At 42.1% G+C, this 20,144-nt stretch overlaps 1 protein-coding gene across 2 annotated transcripts in view; it reads left to right on the top strand.

Moving 5' to 3' along the window:
- Nucleotides 1–12,436: 12,436 nt before the first annotated feature.
- TMTC2 (transmembrane O-mannosyltransferase targeting cadherins 2) overlaps nt 12,437–20,144 on the top strand; it is a 236,123-nt gene continuing 228,415 nt past the window's right edge. For both annotated transcript variants that reach the window (XM_041409862.1, XM_041409863.1), the window contains exon 1: nt 12,437–12,873. In XM_041409862.1, coding sequence (XP_041265796.1) covers nt 12,791–12,873 — 83 coding nt within the window. In that variant the 5' untranslated portion in view covers nt 12,437–12,790. The remainder of the gene's footprint in view (nt 12,874–20,144) is intronic.

Raw genomic sequence — 20,144 nt, forward strand, 5'->3', positions numbered from 1 at the left:
CAGGTGCTGAGCTGGGGGGTCACAAAGCTAGATTCAAGTAATAGAATTAAAGAGTGGCTGGTCATTTTATCTCCCTGACAGAGGGAGAACAATACAAGAGCAGGAAGTATGAGGTAAGAACCACAAACAAAGCCTGGAGGAATGATTTGTTATGGTTTAGGATCATATGAGAAGTCTTGAAAGAGCGTCAGCAAAATCTGGGTGTGGTAAAAGTGTGTCCTAGCAGAAGGTCTTAAAGCAGGCAACAAAACAATAGCAGGAGTTCATGTGGTCTAGACCAATGGCCAAATGCAGGAAACCACAAAGTGTGCTTGCTGGCAGAGAGGAAGAAGTGCCTGAGAGCGGAAAATCACTGTTACAGCCAAGCAATATCCAGGAGGGACCCAGACACTTCCTCATAGAGCACCAGGAATTATGTGGGCGACCCTGGCTCCATGTTCTCAAGGACGGATCAGGACAGATGCCAGCAGTGAAAGCAGCATCCCTGGGGGAGTGTATACAAGAGGGGAAAAGCAGAGCAGCAGGAGGGAAAGTTGAAGCTAGACAGAAATACCCATTCCACAGATACCCATCACATAAAGCAGTCTGTAAGATCAATTGGGGTCTGAAAGCAGTTTGTCCTGCAAATGACCTTATGAAGGAGATCAGCTGGCTAAGGGCTCTCTGTCAGTTAAGGAAAACAGAAGTCTTTGGGATTATGTCAGAAAGTGATTGGTGTCTGTAGACGCTCACCTCTGAATCACCATCACCCAGTGATGATGAAGAAAATCTAAGGGTCACACTGGCTGTGAGCCGCAGTAGTCCAGTGGCACAAGAGTGCAGGTGAGCCTGACAACCAGGGTCTGGGGAAAGAGTAACACTCACTGAGGAGTCAACGGGACTGAACAGAAAGAAGCACTAGGTGGACTAGCACAAGATAAACTTGCAGCACATGTGAGTGTCACATGCTTTTTTGGTAAAAACTAACATACTGCAAAATAGAGTAAAACACAAAGCATGTAACCTTGGTTTACAAGACTTAGGTAACTGTGCTGTTCTCAGTACATGCATTTAACCTAAAAGTATAACTTCTAGTTGACTTCTCTGATAGGGCTGAGGGGCCAGAAAGCTACAGTGTGGGATCTGCCAGAACATCCCTACAGAAAAGCATTGCTTTTTTTGATTGCTGCTAGCAACTTAGTGTTGTCTGAAGCCATGCACAGCAGAAGCATTTGGTATTTTGCCAAAGCAAAAAGGAACGGGTGTTTTACCCAAGCCACTTGGAAGGATTCAACTCTCTTTGTGTTTCATGCATACCTCTACAATGTACCCAGAGCACCATGGAGGCGAAGCAAAATCTGTATGTGAGTCAGAGAGGAGACTGACACTGAGAAGTGATGGAAGTTGGCTGGATTTGCCTGAAAAAACAGGGTGGAAGCAGGGACTAGTACTCAGTCCTTTGCCATCCACCAGTGATAAGGAAGGAGTGACCACCAAGGGGCAGCATTTTCTTAATAGTTTTGTCATGTTGGTTGTAAGATCTTCTCCCCTACTATCCCTATGACACCATTCAGATATCTGAAATAAATAAATCAATAAATAAAATAGTGGTTGAGAAAATGGCCATGAGAGTATGTAAATGACAGTCAACAAGAGAGCGCCCAGCACTGGCCTCTTTTTGGAGGTACAGAGCAGAGAAGTCACAGAATCTGGAGAAGATTTGTAAAATGCTCTGACTTATGTGAAAGGTACCATTGATCGATATTATACACTTTAATGTCACATAGTGCAAAAGTGTGATTAATGGAACAATTAAATTCCCTTGCTTCCAGCAGAGACCTGAACCTTCATTTTGGTGGGTTTTTTTCAGTACCATAACGTTTAGCTAGTTTAAAGGTGTTCTTTAATTTCTTTTTGACCTCATATCCAAATTTTACAGAGATGCAGTGAAAAATTATGTCACATTGTCAGCAAAAACAATTAGACTATGATCCTTTAATCACTCATATTAAGCATGAAGTCCCTGATTCAGCAATGCATTTAAGTGTGCTTTGAATTTTAATTATGTGTGACGATCATTGTTATTCAGAAAGGCGTGTTTGTATGTTTAGGCTTATGCTTGCTGAACTGAAGCTTTTGAGCAATAAGAAGGTATCCGGCACTTACCTAAAAGCAATCGAGGGTGAGTCATAGTAGTGAATCTGAAGTTGTGGCCACAGATTGCTGCTGCATAGAGCAGTCTCCTAACTCTGTACTATAATAATCAAGAAAGAAAAAGATCTGCTTATGTCAGTCTTCAGATTCCTGAGATGTCTTTTTTTCTGGTTGAAACTGCATTATTTTACCAGGGTCCTTTTATTTCTTGTCAATCAAGGATGATGAATATGGGAATGTTTGTTTGTTTAATCACACTTTCCACTGGACAAATAATTCCCAGCACACAGGGGTGGCTGTTGAACAAACTCCTGCTGTAAAACCAGTTGAAAGGCTCCCATTGATTCTGAGGAAAGCAGCTTCAGGCCCTGGGTGAGTCACTGCATGGGCAGCCCTGGTCTCAGCACTTCTTGCGTTGTCTCTGTAATACAGCAGCAGATCAAGGTCTCCCAGCCAGAGACTTGTGACTAACAGATGCTGAGACTGGAGAATCACTTCCCAATCCTGAAGTCTTCTGACAGCAGGCTGCTGCCTCTTTCTAGCTGCTTCTTTCTTTCTAGATGCCTCAGCCATCAGTGTGAGCTACCCTAGGACAGCAGACTGTGTCTAACAGCACCTGGCAGGGCTCTGGCAAACACTGTACTTGGATGCAAGGCACCACTGTTCCACTTGCCTCATCAGGATACTGAGAGAAGAATTTAAGCCCCTGTCAACTCAGCGTAATAAATGAGAGAACTCCCCAGCTGATTATCAGCTCTTTTACCTGCAATGTCTTGGACCATTTAAATCTTACTATGACTGATTAAAAAACATAATGGAAAATTGATTTTTTTTCTGTGTTATAGGGGGAAAATCAATGCAGATTAAGAACAAGAGAAACAGAGAAAGGGAAGAAATACAACTGCAAATTCCACTGGACTCAAACCCAAAACCAAGAGTATATATTCTAAACTGCAGGAACACACGCTTTCTAAAGCCTCCTAAATCTCTGCACTGGTAAAATAATCTCAAACAAACTTGAAAGCAGATTGAAAATAAATGGGTTGTCTCTAAGTGAAAAGAGACAGTTATCCTCTCCACCTGCTAACAAACACAGCTCTTTTTTTTGTTATGAAATGTCTCTAACTTAAAATACTGCCTGAAAGTAAACTCCTTCATCAATTCATGATGAAGTCTTCAAAGGCATTTTGGAAGACACTCTAAACCACTGCCTTTATTATAGCTTTATTTAGGATTTGAGGAGAGAGAATACTGCAATCAGAAAGGAAGAAAGACAGACAGAGGAAATTATTACCTTTCAACCCCTGTGATTTAGAAAAGAACATGCTTCTTTCTTGATCTGTTATATCATGTACTTACAGAGTAAAATTTGACAATGTGGCATGGAACTGTAACTGCTTGCTGATGTGATATCATCCTCTGATGTACACCAGGAACTTCTGGACCTGGAAATTCTGTGCCCTTTCTAGAATGCATCCTCCCACTGCTTTTGGATTAATCACTGTATGCTCCCCTCTGTACTTTCCAGAAGAAGTGATTAATGGAAAGGGTGGGTAGCCATGCCCTCACTGCTGTGTAATCACTTCTCTTCATTTAGAATAAAGGTCAATTTTGACAGCAATATTATTTTTTTAATTATTGTTTTTCTAAGTTTCTCAAACCCTTTTGACAAACCTAGGTAAGTTTTCCTCCTTTCTGAAGTTGTGCAGCCACATATATTTATTCCTCATGTAAAGGAGAAAAAGTTGCTGCAGTGCTCTGGGCATTTAAGACCTGCTAAAAGTACAGCACCAAGTAGGTACTTTTAACCCTGGTGGTGATGAGTGCATATCTGTCAGAGGATGTAGAGCTGAGCTTGCTGTTCACTTTTGGAGGCCTTCCCAAACATTTCACCATTCCACCCGATAAGGAAAGTAGGCTGGGAAAAATGCTGCACATTAATTGTGGCAAAGACTGTCCTGTCTCCATTTTGACAACGGGATTAAGAAAACATGATTTCTAATGGCTACACTGAGAATTAGGGATGTTTGACATCTGTTTCTGTAATTCTGCTCTCCCTAAACGCTCTAAAAAGCATCCGAAGGCACCAGATTCTGTGATAGGAACACCAGAAGAAATGCCTCGAGGAATATAACTGGGAAAATGGGCACTGCATATAATGGGTACTGGCCTCCAGAACTGCCTGCAGCAGGACCCTGAGCTCAGCATTGCATCCCTGTTCTCCCTTTTTTTCCATCACGTCCTCTGCTATGTGAGTGTTTTTTTCTATCCACTGCCAAACTTTAAACATCAGAAAACTTATAAACTCAAACTAAACCGTTTGGCTTAAAAAGCTGCAATAAAAGTGAACATTGGAGAATATGAATCAGATAAATGTGTCCCTGTGACAAGAGTTTGGTTTTTCTCCTGAAAAATAATTTGTTATTTCATATGTTTTGCCACTGAAGGTTTGCTTCTAGAAAGCATGTTATAGAGACCATCAGAAATTTTCTCTGAAGCTGAGTTCAAACGTGTAAAAATTAGACACCTCTCTTTTTTGGTGTGTGTATAAATAACATTATAGCATTCTCCCCATAGAGTGTATGGCAAAGATGGAGACACATTTACAGATAACCTATGTAAGCCACACCAGCTTTGGTGTCTTTGTACCAAAGCAATAATGATGTAAGTTAGCTAGGGATTTGCTCCTCCTCCACAAAATTGGCTCGTGGCTCATTTCATTTTTGCTGGTAAAGCTCTTGGGTTACCAGCAGCAGTTTTGGAGTCATGTTTGGTAGCCTTTTTGCCTGGCTGGTGCTGCTCGGTGTCCCTGTGGCAACGCTTATCTGGCAGTATTCCTGACTAACTTGTCAGAACCCTTTCAAAGTTGAACTCTTTGAATTGAAGGTGGGTAGGAATTGCAAATAAAGAACCTTTTTTTCTTATCTTTTCTATTTATGGCTGGGGAAAAAAGTACTTTGTGGGTTGTTTGTGGGTTATTTGTACACACTGAGGATTGTGTCACAGGATCCTTTCAGCCAACTACCATCTGCTGCTGCTAATGGAAACTGTCTAAACCAGCCCAAATTAGGCAAGTCTCTGAGATCAAACTATAAGAAGAATGAAGAATTTGCAGTCAGTTTAATTTTCAAAATGGTATTCTAAAATGTATGGGTTTCTTCCAAGTCCCTAGCTAAAACATGCTGCAATGTACAACAGTGCAGTGCCGAGGGCGCACTCGGCAGGGAAAGGGGGTAACTCTGAGGTAATGGAAAAGACAGTTTCTTCTAAACAGTTGGAATACGTGGCAATTTGGATGGGTCTATATATAGTGGGTGCTGGGAGTAGGCTGAAGAGGCAGGAATCACCCGGGGAAAATGTATTTCAGCAATGGACTTTAATAGCACAAGACAATGGAGCAGACCTACCTTGCATGTTTGTGTGATTAATAGCTGTGGTGAAGGGTTAGTGAGTAACAGCCTGATGCCAAATGGATATCAATGGGATCAAACCATGCATTTGGCAGATATAGGAAGGAGCATTCATTGTTGCACACAGAAAAAAGGAGAGTGAGGCAGCAGCTCCCCGAACCCCCGGTAGAGCTCTGGCATGTGAACAAGAATCTGGCTGTAACCCTGCACAATAAGGACCACGCATGTACACATGTGCACGCAATTACATGGCATGAATGTAACAAGAGAAAATTGAATATAAAATATCACAGAAAGCCAATAATTCTGGTTTATATCCTCCTTTCTCCTTGATGCATAAGAGAACCTGGCTATTTTAAAATCTGGGTTCTATTTACATAGCCAAATTTAATAGAGTTTCTTGTGCAAAATATGGTAGGAAGGAATTTAAAATGTCAACATTCTCTAGACCTGTTTATCTCTTTTCATGCTTCACTCGGTATTAAGGAATAGACACTAGATGATTGAAACTGCAACGGTTCTGCTGAAGATATGACAAGTTATACCAACTGCAAACATGATCCAAAATCTCTGACAATGTACCTGCCCTACAAAAAAAGGATTTAATCACATGGAACCAGCATATGGGAAAATCCTTTTGTTGATCATGGAGGTTGCATCTCTTACTCATTAGCAGACTGAGGAAACTAAATTAAGGCCTTAACACAGGAAGTCATATTTCTCATGAAATATATTCAGTAGGACATTGTTGTTTTCCAAAAATTCCTAATGGAATTAGAAAGGAATAACATTCTTTTTACCAACTTTATCTAAAAATGATAACAAAACCAATCTTATTATGGTAAATTTTCCTCAAGGTCGCTAGAGATTGATCAAAGTCCAAGTTTGCTATTACCAGTGTGGAAACACCTTGGTATAGACAGGCCTGTTTGGTGATGGTAAATTTCATGCGAGATAGAGCTAGGTATATTTTCCAAGGTATACTTTCCCAAGCAAAGAAAGTAAGCAAAAATTACTAGAATAAAAAATAAGAAGATAGAAAATAAATTAGAAAGCTGCTACTTTGCCAAAGACAGGCAATGTACATGGGAGGGAAAAGTACTGGAATAGTCTCCAAAGAATTTTATTTCTGGTGTCACACTGGAGATTACAACCTTCATTTCATTGCATCCTATGGCACACATCAATGTAACTGGAATCGAGCATGTATATGAAATATCCAGTAGCCAAGCAATCAACTCCTTGTTCACAGAAAGTATACAATTCTGTATTTATCCGTTTGTGTGACACAGCAGGGGAGAAATCTGGGTCACCTGCATTTCCTGAGTCACTGCATCACTTAAAAGCTGCGAATGCTCCACTGGATTGATTAAACTTCTGCTACAAGTCTTGTGTATAAAAAAACCCTCACGTTTCATATTTTGCATTTTACCATTTTTGAAAATAAAAGAAGAAATTGCCTTATCTCCAACATAGAAATGTCCTTAAAGCACTAAAAATGCAGCAATGTGTTTATTTCATTAAAAATTAAATTTAATGTGACTTTATTGCTAGCATGTGCTAATTATATTTTGAAGTATGGAGACAGAGGCCATCCAAGATTTCATGTATACAGAGAAGGTTTCCTCAAATTGAGCAAGCAGATGAGAAAAAACATTAATTCCTGCTAATTTAGTTGCTGTTTCTGCTATGTTGTTCATTAAGAACCTAGAACTACTTGAATTATCCTCTCTGGCTTGTCCACATTGCAGTAAAAAATGTCATTTAGTTCCAATATTATTATGAAAAATCAAACTGACTCTGTTTAGAGGGGTTCAAAGGTTTACTCCCTATAATAATTTCCCCTTGTTTATTTAACTCTTGAGAATTGTTCTTGTGCTGGTATTAGATATGTTTTGGTAATGTTGACATATTCCCCCTAAATTAAGAGTAATCATGGTTTTCCTGGCTTCACTTCATGCTAATACAGCAGGAAGCCAGGATTGTACTGAGGTAAAGAAGTAAATTAGGTTATTTCATAGAAAATCTGCAGGGATTGAGGTGGAAATTACACTTGCATCTTTGGCTGCTTTTGCTGTGCTGTGGGATGAAGATCTGATCTTGCTGCCATAGAGATGTATAATTTTTTGTCCAATGTTCACAGCCAGTATCCCAGGTTATACATTTGAAGGACAAATAAAGTAGAAGTAGACAGATCTAGAGTAAAAACTGTCTTTCAACACCTGCACCACAAGGGAAGTGTCAATAGCCTGAAAAGAAGAGGACTTATGGACAGCACCATGATTTGCTTCTTTCTGTGGGAAGGAAGATGACAAGGAACAGATTTTCAGCTGCTGATGAAACTTTTCCATCTACTGAGCAATACAGCTGCCAAGAAATGATGAGAGGCAGGATATGATACACAACTCATACTCCCTATCCTCCACCTGCACAAAATCCAGGCTGCACACCACAGACCTCTTGGTTATGTTGCAGGCATCCATCTGTCAAGTAGAACTTTTCTCAGAATTAGTGTCCTAGGCCAAATTAATCCCTGAGATAATTCCATTGTGTTTTGTCTAAGGAAATATCAATTACTGTGAATGGAAGGATGATCTCATGATGAAAGCAAATGAATGACTTGGAATCATGGCTGGGACCTTGGACAGACTCCTCTTCTGCTGTAGAGTTCTCATATGATTTGGATAAACTGAAACAAATGCCAGTTGCCTTGATTTCCACCTGTATGACATGAGGCTAATTCTAAATGACTTCCAGAGTCATCTTTTAAGAATCTGTATTTCTTTGAGCTGTTTTGATAAAAAGAACTACAAAAAAGCCCAACCTAACAAAACCAAACTAAACCAGAAAAAAATCAAACCAAACCAAACCAATTCCAAAAACCAAAACTGGCATATTGCTATTTTTACAAAGCATGAGAAAAACAGTAAAAGCATCATGTTCTGGGAGATGACAAATAGACATATCTGCATTTAGTAAGTTTATACTGTCAACTTACTCTGAACAAGAAGGATTAAAAACTCTTTTTGATCTCTCTTCGAGCTATCTCAAAGGACATGGGAAATAAATATGCAAAGCAGATTAGGATTAGTCTAGAATGGAGTAATATTAAGAAAATAATCCTTGAAAATTCAAAAAAGACTAAAAAGTACTTTTTTCTCTGCCACTGAGATATGCTCACCTATGAGTCATACAAATGCTCCTGCATGTTTTGTGCATACAAGAAACTTCCCTTGAACTATATTTTTTCCTCTGTAGAGAGAGTCTGCATAATTAGATTAGGTCAAGTTAAAAATGCATCGCTTTTCTCTCTCCCTTTCTCTCCCCCTCTCTCTCTCTCCAGCTCTGCAGCAATACTCTAGCTCCACTGACTGATCTAAAGTAGGAACTGGTGCCTCCCAGAAATGTACATCCTTAAGAAATGTGTTAAGTTAAAATCTCTTCCAAGTACTGATGGAAGTCCTGTGTGTGCTTCTTTTTCCTGCATCTGTTTAATTTTTATTGTCATATCTACAATATTTCATACAGATTTCCACGAAATTTTACAGTTTTGGAGTTGCAACTTATTTTTACTTTGGCTGTCATTGCTGATATTATTATTACCATAACACTAGAAAAAAACAAAACAAAACAAAACAAAAAAAAACCAAACCAACCAACCAACCAAACAAACATAAAAAACCCCAAAAGCAATTTCTTAGAGAAAGCAGAAGCACTGGTGTCTTTGAAGATTAACATGATCTTGTTAGCATGAAAGGAAAACAACAGCTTGAATTCTAGTCCACAGAATCCAACATTGCCTCTATGGATCAGTGACTAATTGTGAAAGCAGCACTTGGCTAAAGCATTCTCCTCTACTCCTCTTTCTGCACTTTTAATCAAATAAAATAATTTTTTCTTTCCTTAGATAACACCAGTTTATTCTTGACTGCATGGGTGTTTCAAAATGGACCAAAGTTTACATTTCTGAGGTTCATTAAGCTACATCTTTGGGTGTCATTTGGATTGTTCAAAATTAGGCACAGTATGTTATGACATTTCTTTAATGGTATCTGAGCATAAGAACTGGCAAAAAAATTAATTTAATTATTCCTATAGTTGCATTTAATATCCAGTTACCTCATTCTAATAAAAAACCCCAGCAGCTTTCAAGGGGTTAGCCTTTCTCTTCTCAGATGCTTTAAGGAAGTTGGCACAAATATTTTTTACAAGCTCCAGTAAATGAACCTAGTGTATAGAAATTGAAGTGTCTAATCTAATCTGTTGAGGGATCTGTAGCACATGCATTACCCTGACGTTTAAGGTCTCATAGTCAGTGACCGGTTAACCAAATCTGTCACTGTGACAGACATGTATTTCTACATGCTGTGCCACAACTTAATCTTTCAGGCACCATTTAGGTGAAATGTCTTGTAGCATGGTGACTCAGAGTCCATAATGTCTTTAATGAAGAAATTTCCCAGCTGGTATTAAAACTTTAGATAGCTTTAATTGTCATATTTGCAATAAAGCAAAACAAAGTGAATTTGTCTACCAGGCTCTACACAGTAGATCAGCTGTTAGACCTTGTAACTCTAGTTATCTTTACAATTACTGTTATTGTTATGTGTAATTACAATCCTACACCTCTTCCCTGGCACTACAGCTTGTGACTTTCTGGAGGTGAAGACTGTTTTCAAAATATCTGCTTAGTGACAGATCTGAACTTCTAAATCAGCTCTTCTGACACCTTGTGGTTCCTGTACATCACACTGTAAATCTGCTATGAGTCAGAATGTTGTCTGATATCTCTCAATGATATAGTAAAAGATAATGTTGTTTATAACTACATGCATTTAATACTTTTAACTAACTCTAGGAATTATTTTATAATTATTTTATTTCTACCCTCTTGTCTTTTGTGGAGTTGTTTAAAAGGGTCAATAATTTTTATGTTCAATTTTTCTCCAGGTTGCTGCACTGGCTCTTTCTGGCTGCTGCCCCTGGTGTGGCCTGGCTTGTGGAGTCCCAGAGCTGACAGGGGGCTGGTGCATGCACATGTTGCCATCTGTATTTTTCTACAAAGCAGGTTATGTCCACTGGAGACAGCTCTTGCCATTGGGAGGAAACTTGTGATTTGTTTCTGCAAGAAACAAGAAATGTGTCTGCAAGATACAGACTTTGTGGATTCTTGTAGTGCAGATAAATCTGCTTGGACAGGCTGGTTCCAGTCACCCTGGAACACTTGGGATGTCCTGGGGAACAAGCACTCTCTACACAGTCTACACATTTCATCCCACCCTTTCTTGACACTTGCTTTTATTAGACAGTGCCTGGCTTTGTTGAACTTTTTTCCCTGGAGGATCTATCTTGTTTCTAAAGCTTTTCTGCCAGACCTCATCTACCCCAGTCTGTAGTCCTACCTCTTTGAAGAAAAAATACATATGCTTTTGATGGATAACGAGAGGCCTCTGCCACTATGACTCAGCAGCAATTATACTGCTTTTTATGCAGAGTTTATTAGGATGTTCTACAGAAGGAGCTGTACAATCCTGGAGTGTGAATTCAGTAATTCCACTGCAGCAAGGAGGACTAAGTCGTGATCACTGGGATCTTGGCAGTAGGTCCAGAAGCATATTGAGAACTGGTGGCTGAAAGGAAGGATCACAGGTCTTCTGACAAAGAGTATCAACTCTTTAAAATCTGGGTTACTGTGTTCAGTGCTTCAGGCTGAAAAGTTTGATGCCAGATCAATGTGATTTGCTAATGGGTTCAGTAAGGCCCCTCAGAGCTTTAATGTTCTGAAAAAAATGCACTCTCCCCCCCCATGTCTGCAATTACTGCCACTGATGGTGATAACACACTCCCTGAATCTAAGCAGAAGCAGCTGAGATGTTTGTGACACTTGGGGCAGACTTCCCAGGAGCACTTTGAGCATTGCTTGAAAAGAGGTCTTAATGCACTTCATATATTTTGAGGTTGCAAAGAACAGCATTAAATAATCACATAGGGGAGAAAGAAAACTTGTTAAAAGTTCCCCAATTTATTAGCCACAGCTTGATGAACAGACTCCCGTTCTTCTGGGACAGCGTGATGTGCCACTTGATGGAAATAATGAGGAAACAGTTACATAAAAGGGCTGGCTAGCAGCAAAAGGAGGCAATGTTTTAAGAACTTTCCATAAAAAAAGAAATAATCAGCTTGATGGACCCAAATCCCTCCCATAATTTCATGCCTCTATATTCCATGAATTCTGGAAGATGGTTTCAGTGGATTATTTTCCACAGCTGGCTTTCCTTTCCAGTCTATTTATCTGTTCTACTCAACGTGCACATCCCTGGCTATACCCACCCCTCCTCTCGGGAGCAGTAGGTGTGGGGATGTCCTGAGGGAGCACCAGCTTGCAGCACTCCTTGCCTTGGGGTGTGTTTGTTTCCGACCCTCTCTGCCAACTTTCAGTGATTTTGCTTAACTGTGAGCTAAGCTAAGTGCTCCCTGTGGATTTCACACTGATCAACAGCAGGCTGTGGGTAAGTGTGGAACCCCCTGCTCCGGCATCCATCCCCAATACAGGTATAGCCCTTCTCTTTGCTACTAATCTGACCTATTCAGCACGGATGAGTAAAAAGAAAAAAGGGAGAAAACGGGAAACAGGAAAATAAATACGGGAAAAGGAAGAAGAGAAAAGGGGCACAGAGAAAAAGGGGAAAGAAAGGGGAGAAAAGTCAAAGAGAAAACATAATGGAACAGGAAAATGGAAAAAGGAGAAAAGGAGAAGGAAAATAAGCCGTGACTGTGCCCAGCTGGCGCAGCGGGACACGACCCAACCTCCGGAGCCGGAGCGGGCGCAGGGCCGCCTCAGCCGCCGGCGCGCGGGGCGGGGCGGGGCGCCGGCGGCGGCGCCCGGCTCGGCAGCGAAGGGGGCGCGGGCGGGGAACGGAGCTGCGGCAGCGCCGGGGCGCCGAGGGAGGGAGGAAGGCGGGAGCCGGAGCTGCAGCCGCGCCCCGCTCCGCTCAGCCCCGCTTCGTTCAGCCCTGTTCCGCTCAGCCCAGCTGCGCCGTCGCCGCCGCCGCCGATCGCCCCGCTGCCATGGGGTAGGGGCGGCGGAGCGGGGGACGCCGTCAGGCTGTGGCCGCCGGCGGAGCGCGGAGCGGCGCCCCGCGGTGCCGGGGGGCGCGAGGGGCAGGCGCGGCGGGGCTGGCGCGGGAGGCCGGGCAGGGCAGGAGGCTGCCCCGGTGCGAGAGAGGGCGGCGGAGGCAGGCGGAGAGATGATCGCGGAGTTGTTGAGCAGCGCCCTGGGGCTCGCCCTGTACCTCAACACCCTGAGCGCCGACTTCTGCTACGATGACAGGTAGGGCGGGGAGCGGCGGGGCTGGGCGGGCGGGCCGCCCCCCTCCTGGTGCCCGGGGCGGCGCTGGAGGGTCCCGCGGCTTTGGCGGCTCGGACTCGGTCCTCTCCAGCCCCACGCAGAGGGAGGGGACCCGCCGATCCAAGTTGGCATGTCCTGCGCTGGTCCCTCATGCTTGGTGTCAGCGGGGTGCCCAGCCGCCTCCCGTCCCGTTCTCCCCCTCCGCCGGGACCGAGCGCCCGCGGGAAGTTGCCGTGCGCTGCCGGGCTGAGCTAGGCGGCCGCGGGGAGCGGAGCCCCGCCGGCCGGGAGCGCCGCTGGGCTGGCTCGGGCTGCCCACCTGCTCCTCTCCTGGCCGTACCTGCCCGCCGGAGCTGCGGAAAGGCGCTGTCCTTAGTCGGGGGAAATTCCGATTTGTGCCTTTTCCGGTGACTTAATCTGATCGCATTTAAAACAGATGCATAATTATAATGTATTGTTAGGGAGAACAGCACGCCTGGCTAAACTTATTAACCGTCCTGGGGTGATTCATGCTCCATTGGAATTAAACCATCCAAAAAGTGAGCCGGGATTGACTTTGACAGCGTTTCATCAGCCTCTCTCCTCTGAGCCGGAGACCGTCTGCCCCGGGGCCGGCTGGGTGGGGGGCTCGGCCGGGCCCGGCGCGGCGCTCCCGGCCTCGTCCCGTCCCGGCGGCGCGGCTGGAATCCTGCGGGAGCCGGCAGCTGGCCACGCGTGCGGGGCTGCCTGTGCGGCAGGGAGCGGGGCAGGGAGCCAGGAGTGCCCCTGGGTGGGTGTGTGAACGGAGGCTCTTACGGCATGGCTCAGGTTCGCGGTGCCAGCGAACTCCCTGAGCAGCTGACAGGCAGGGTTGGTGCCTTGGAGCCTTTGGTGTGAGAGGAGGGAACGGGAGGAAGCACGGCGAGGTGGGATGAGGGATGTGCCTGATCAGGATGATGTTTGCAGGATGAGTTGAACTTCCCGGTGCGCTGATCGGATGCGAAAGGGTCAGATGCATGTTTGATTAGGCATTTGCCTTGGAAATAACCTGCCTGTCCTGAAGTAATTAGTTACTAAACTTGGAATTTTCCTCCCTTAAGCGGTATTACGGTGCACCTGCCGCATGTAAGATGTGTCACCGCTTCCAGAATACTCCCCCCGTTTTCAAGGCTTGCTACTATTAAACCTATTATACTGGAAGCAAATGCCAAGTGTTAGTCCTGGTATAGGTCTCTGGCTGAGAACACAGTTGGCTGCAGAATGTGGCAATTCAAGCTTCAGCCCTCCAGGTCATTTACATGTACTTGAAGCCTTGTGAGCAATTAAGCGGTTTTAGGTTTCTGTGGGTCTTCCAATTTTCTAAGTGATTTTTCTGAAACCTATTTGCAAGTTTTGAAGCTTCATTCATAAACAATAAAAGAGAAAAGTCTGCTGTTGCTCTGAAATGTGAGGTCTGAGTTGGATCAATAGGAAGTAGTGAATATTTTGATACAGTGATGCTATTTTAAACCCGCTTATTATAGTTAAGAACTGCAGGACTTGTGGAATATTTACATAACCCTACATAGCAAATATTGCAATGTTTGGGCAAAAACTGGGTTGTTTAAGCGCAAGCTTAAAAGCCTGTCCTGCAGGCTAGTTCAAATGGACTAGGCATGGAAGGCAGTATGAAGTACTTTCTGGTGCTGTTGATGTGGAGGTCAAGGTTACTCTTGGTTTTGCCTGAGTGTGCTTTAATGCAGTTAGAAAAAAGTGGTATTGGAGTGTCATCTCTGAAAGTGTGGAAAAGATAATCACAGAGAGATTTTGCTAGTGCTAATCTCACACTGTTTAAAAGGTGTTCTAAAAGATTGCTTTGTTCATGTGTTTACCTCCTAACTAAATAAAGTACTTCTCATCATTGTAGTTAAGATTTAGGCATTGACTAGAGTGCTGTAAAAGCCAGTTAATGGCATATCTGTATGTGGGGTCATCTAATTAGGATGTTTTTCAATTGCAGCACTGGAAGGGACAAGGCAGAAAGGGCTGTTTCATGCTAGTAATTATTGAACTAGAAAGGGTTATCTATTCAAAGAGGCAGGCTCAGACCCAAAGTATTCTTTTAACTGTAATCACAGAATCTTGCTGCCCTGCAGGAGCTGGCTTGAAATGTAACAGTAGAAAAGGAGGTCGATGCTGGAGCTGCAGGACACAGCCTCTATGTAGGAGATGGATTATGCTACTAACTTGAACTGAACCAAGATTATGCATTTAAAAGCTGGGAACCAACCATGTCTTGTTTCAGGAGGGCAGCATATTGCCATGGTTTTTATTCTACTTCCTTTGCTATTATATTGAAATTGCATCAACTGTTCTCTTTTTAATATAGTGATCAAACTTACTACAAAAAGGGTGTCTGTAATTGCTTTCTGTATTTTTTTATGTAGGTTGGGCAAGATTAAGTGGCATCATAAAACTTCTTATAGCAAAATCAATTTTCCAGTGGTAAGATGTAATATTTTAGCAGCAGCATGGCACCAAAGTAAAGACTCTATGGACAGTGATATAACAAGCTTGCTTGTAGTCTGGGCTTTGACTCTGTACCAAAGGATTCAATGTTTTGTTTCACAACCTTTACCCACTTAAACTGAAATAGCATGAATTTTAAGCTTGAGGAAGTTGGGTGAGCAGATGTACATGTTCTTACTTTTTGTCATTAACCTGCTTAACTAGTTTCTTTCAGGCTAAGCAGATATATTGCACATAATTGGTACAATCCCAATATTTTTGAGCAGTTGATGTGTTGATTACCTTGAATGAAAGTGCCACATGTCAGTTTCTAAGCACAAAGGCCAGTGTTATTGGATGTTTTGGGTTTTTTTCTTCTGTAGATGTAGACCTAGAAAACATAAGCTTTTGCCACCCTCGTCCCCACCACTGTAATTCTTACAGACAGCTGTGATATTTCCTAGTTATGTGTGTAGATTATTACTGAGAGTTTCACCTCTCCAGCACAAAATCTCCTTGTTCAGCTGGGAGCAAATAGATATATTTTTCCTCTCTTTTTACTTATTTATTTGAAGCTGAATGTGGTATGTAGTATCCCAAAGTAAGAGCTGAATGAAGAAAGAGGGGGAGAAATATTTAAGTAGCTCACATTTCTTGTTAATAAAGGTTTATTTATTGTTAAGCAGAATCATCTTGAAACTGGTAACAGGGTAGAGAGGAATGCAATTTCCATTCCTGCAGATGTGTTGAAGATATTACTTCTTGCACCGTGTTAAATCCAGTTTCTTCCCAGATTAAAGGGTGGGGCCCTAATCTCTGCACACGCAGTTTGTGTTTCATGCTAGTGTCTACCAGTATTACAGGAGGGAGACCCATTGCTACAATTCGGTTTACACGCAGGCATGACCATTTTTGCCTGCCATTTAAGCCCCAGCAGCTCACCTGGCAATTTGAGCTGCAGGTGCCTGACACTGAGGCTGTCATCCTTCATGTGGCCTGTGCTGACTAAGACAGGTCACTGTCAGTTTATGGCTGGGGAGGGGAAGATTTAGTGCTCTGTGTATCCATGGTCAGGCATTGTTACAGTGAAAGTGGCAAAAGCAGCTCATCTATTGAGGTGGTCCTTTCTTCTAAATCTCAGAAGAAAGGCATATTTTAGGGGCAGTACAGTAGGAAGCTTTAACCTTGAGTGATGTATTGTCTCAGTGACACGTTGTCAAAATCAGTGTTCTGGAAAATGCATACAGATTTGTCTCTGTCTGTGTAGGGCTCTTCCATAAAATTTGGTAGCACAGACCAACTTTCTCTAGCTTACACTGCATTTTATTTAGCAGGCCTGAATAGGGCAGCCTTGCTGATGGTAGAAAATATCCATCAGCCCTGTTTCAAAGTCACTGGGCAATATTCCAGACTGCGTTGAAAAAATCCTGTTAAATGTTTTCACCCTGTAGTGTCAGGCTTGCATCATTTTAAAACAGGCTGAGCCCATACACATTTGACAGTACCTCTGTTGGGTCTGCCACATGAGATTTAATCTAGCAAGTGACCCAAATACGTGCACTAGAAGAACAAGTGTAAGTGCACTGGGGAAAATTACTTGCCATCTGTCTCCTTGTGTGTGTATATTTGATTATTAATTTACATTTGTGATTTTTGTGGCCCTTCTTTGTCATCTTCTCAATTTTTTATCTCCAAGTACACCTCTCTAGTAGCTTTTAGTAGTTTCAGTTTACAGGTAGCTGCAGTGTTCTGAATTCAAGGAGTGAGGCTGGTGATGGGGAGACAGGGGCTTGTGTGCTTTCTCTCTAGTGTTTTCCCTTTGTTCCCTCTGTTCCATCTTCTGCATGCTAATTTCAAACCACCATAAAGATAATTTTTATATGCAACAGGAGCTATAACATTCATAAAGGAGTAAAGGTAACTTGGAAAAGATGCTTGAGTAACTTAGGCTGTGTAGTAAAGGTTTGTAGTTGAGTTCGTGTTGTAGCTGAGTATTAACCAAGTGAACTGGTAACTGATTGTCTAATGGGATAAACCCGGCACAATAATATTCTATTAATACCAGTTCTTTTTAAAGTGCTGAACATAACCTAAATATGTATTTGGCTTTTGATTTAAAAATGGTTTCTGGATAAAAAATTATGTTGAATGAAACACTTTGATCCAAATGTGAAATCTTAGTTTCATAAAAATATCAGTGAGTGGTTTGTTTTGGTTTTTGTATTTTTCCGTTTGAGATGCTGGAATATAGAGATTATAGAAAGCAAAAAAGAAATTATGTCCCCACTGGCTTTATTTTAAGATTCTTGTTGCGCATGTAACACTAACATAAAGCATGTCACTTCTGGTAGCTGGTTCAGAGGATAAATTCATGCCTGTTAGCAGACGGAGAGTCTCCCTGAGTCGCTGACGGGATGCGCCTCATGTGCAGGAAGTTCTTCCAGCACACAATAGAGTTACAAATTCAAATGATCAACTTTCTCCAACATCTCCCATATGTATTCCAGCTGCACTTCTGAATCCTTTAAGTTTGCCAGAGCGAAAGTCGCTGAAAGGCTCAGAAGTATCTCATCTCAATTTGTTAACCATCTGATAGCTGCAAGAGTGATGAATTAGAGCTCCTTTGCTTCCCTCATCTGGAAGTGTGCCCTTCCCTTGTTGTTTGCTGCTAGATTTGTTTCTTTCTTTTATTCTTTTTTTTTTTTTTCTGTGAAGATGACTGAATCAGATTTTGCTGTTTGTTTATGTAGTTTCTTTCTTCAGCTAAAATATTTGATGCTGAAACTGATGCAAGACTGCTGGCAACCTGTGGAGAGAGTGGCTCCAAAAAAAAAGCTGGAAAAACAGACTAAATCTGAAGGCGGGGATGCTTAGTGTTATTGTTACTTATGTAGAAGTGAATCTGTTCTTTGGGCCAGTGTTTTACGTTCGATTTAAACAAAAAAGAAAAATTCTGGATATTTTATAGTTTTTACTCAGATTTTGGGATAACTGTCTGCTTTTTGGAAAAGAAACCTTTTGAAAATGCCCATTTCCTTCTGTGTTCTTTTAACCCTAATTTTTGTCTAAAATGGTTGTTTGAAAGGTGGAAGCATTTTATTTGGAGACCAGAACCTTATGCTGAAAGTCATAAAATAAATTTTGAAATTTCTCCTGACTGTTGAAGCCTGCTGTTTGCCTTAGGGCTTGGCAACCTTTGACTTCTGTTTTCCCACTTGGGGTGACTGATGATATAAACTCTCTTTATGATCCTTTTGAGTGGGAGCTTGTTCTGTGGGCAGGTTGTTTAAGTCAGGATGGCAGTAGGATTTCATTTCACATCTGCTAGATCAGGTGCTTATCCTGTCTCAGGATGGTCATCCAGACTTATGATGTGTTTTTTTTGTGCAGGCAGTCCCTCCCTAGTCAGAGGGTGTAAATTTTGCAGTTTCTTTCCCAGTTTCACCCTCTGCAGAGCTCCATACTAAACCATTTCCCCCAAAGGCTAGACTGTTGGTGAATGAAACTCGAAGAGTCAGAGGAAAGTTTCTTTGGAATGGCATCCTAAATGTTACTTCACATGTCACCACTGCTGCTCAGTTTGTACCTTCAGGACAGATGAAATATTCTGTGGACCTGTGAATGGCTTATGACAGACATCTCCAAAGGCAGCAACATGCATTGGCTCTGTCTTCAGAGGATGCTTCAGGCTAGCACAAGGTTGCTGCTGTTTGTGTATGACAGCTGATTGTGAAACAAAGGAGCAAGCTGGATCTCTGGGGCAGCAGCCAAGGATCAAGTAATCTCTCAATCTCTGTTTTACTTGAAGGAAGAATAAAATTGGTAAATCAAACTGTTTGAAGGCAATAAAATTTTGTGACCCAGCCTCTGTAACTGGGGAAGGTTCTTCGATGATGCTTCACCGGCCATTTCTGGCCTCCTTAAGCTTTGAGAGGGAGAAAAAGTAAAAGTGGCTTCCTTGAATATTAATCCTTGTATTTACTAGGACACTGTGAATTACCCTGTTAGCCTTCATTGTCCTAGTGGCTTCATGAGTTTTCAAAACACCATTTTCAAAGAATAGTGGAAGGTTTCAATTGGACGTAAATAGTACTTGTTTACTGTCTTCAGTCCCTTGTTTCCTTTACCTCTTCATCTTTTTAATTCCTTTTTGTTTTATTGGAAATACTGTGCTTTCAGCATAAGATTTTTTTTGGTCTTTTATATCTTAATTATTCTGTTTTTTTTTTTTTTTTTTTTTGGTCCAGTGGTTTATTCAAGTGGCTCATATCAATACTTCAAAAACTGATAAGAATCAGTGTAATCTATAAAGACACTGTGGGTATATATACTATCATTATATTAAATAGCAGAATTCTGTTGTATGCTAAAATTTGAGACGCTGCCTTTTATGGCATTTTTCTTCCAACAGAGCTAGACAGGTTTGCTATTGTCTGCCACAAAGGCTCCTTAATATATTCACGGGGGTCACTGTTGACTGCCTCAGATCATTTCCTTCTCTCCAGGATTTAAGCACATTGGCCCCAGCAGCATTTCTGGTCCCAGCTGGCCTGGCAAGCCAGAGACTGACAGATGATTGAACGGGGATTTTCTATAAGATGGTACAAACCATTGATTCTAGATGACTGGGCTGGTCTGTGAAATCTTCCATTATTCACCAACTTGTCAGTAGCCCTGCCCTGACCTCTGACCTGGGTTTCAAGGGAGGACATGTTTTTCTGAATTTAGTATCCTGTGTCCAGGATGGGTGTTTCTGAATTTATTGTTACTCTAGGCTATTTTGCTAAT

The sequence above is a fragment of the Onychostruthus taczanowskii genome, unplaced genomic scaffold, assembly GCF_017590055.1.
Source record: "Onychostruthus taczanowskii isolate IOZ18803 unplaced genomic scaffold, ASM1759005v1 scaffold31, whole genome shotgun sequence".
Taxonomy (NCBI): Eukaryota; Metazoa; Chordata; class Aves; order Passeriformes; family Passeridae; genus Onychostruthus; species Onychostruthus taczanowskii.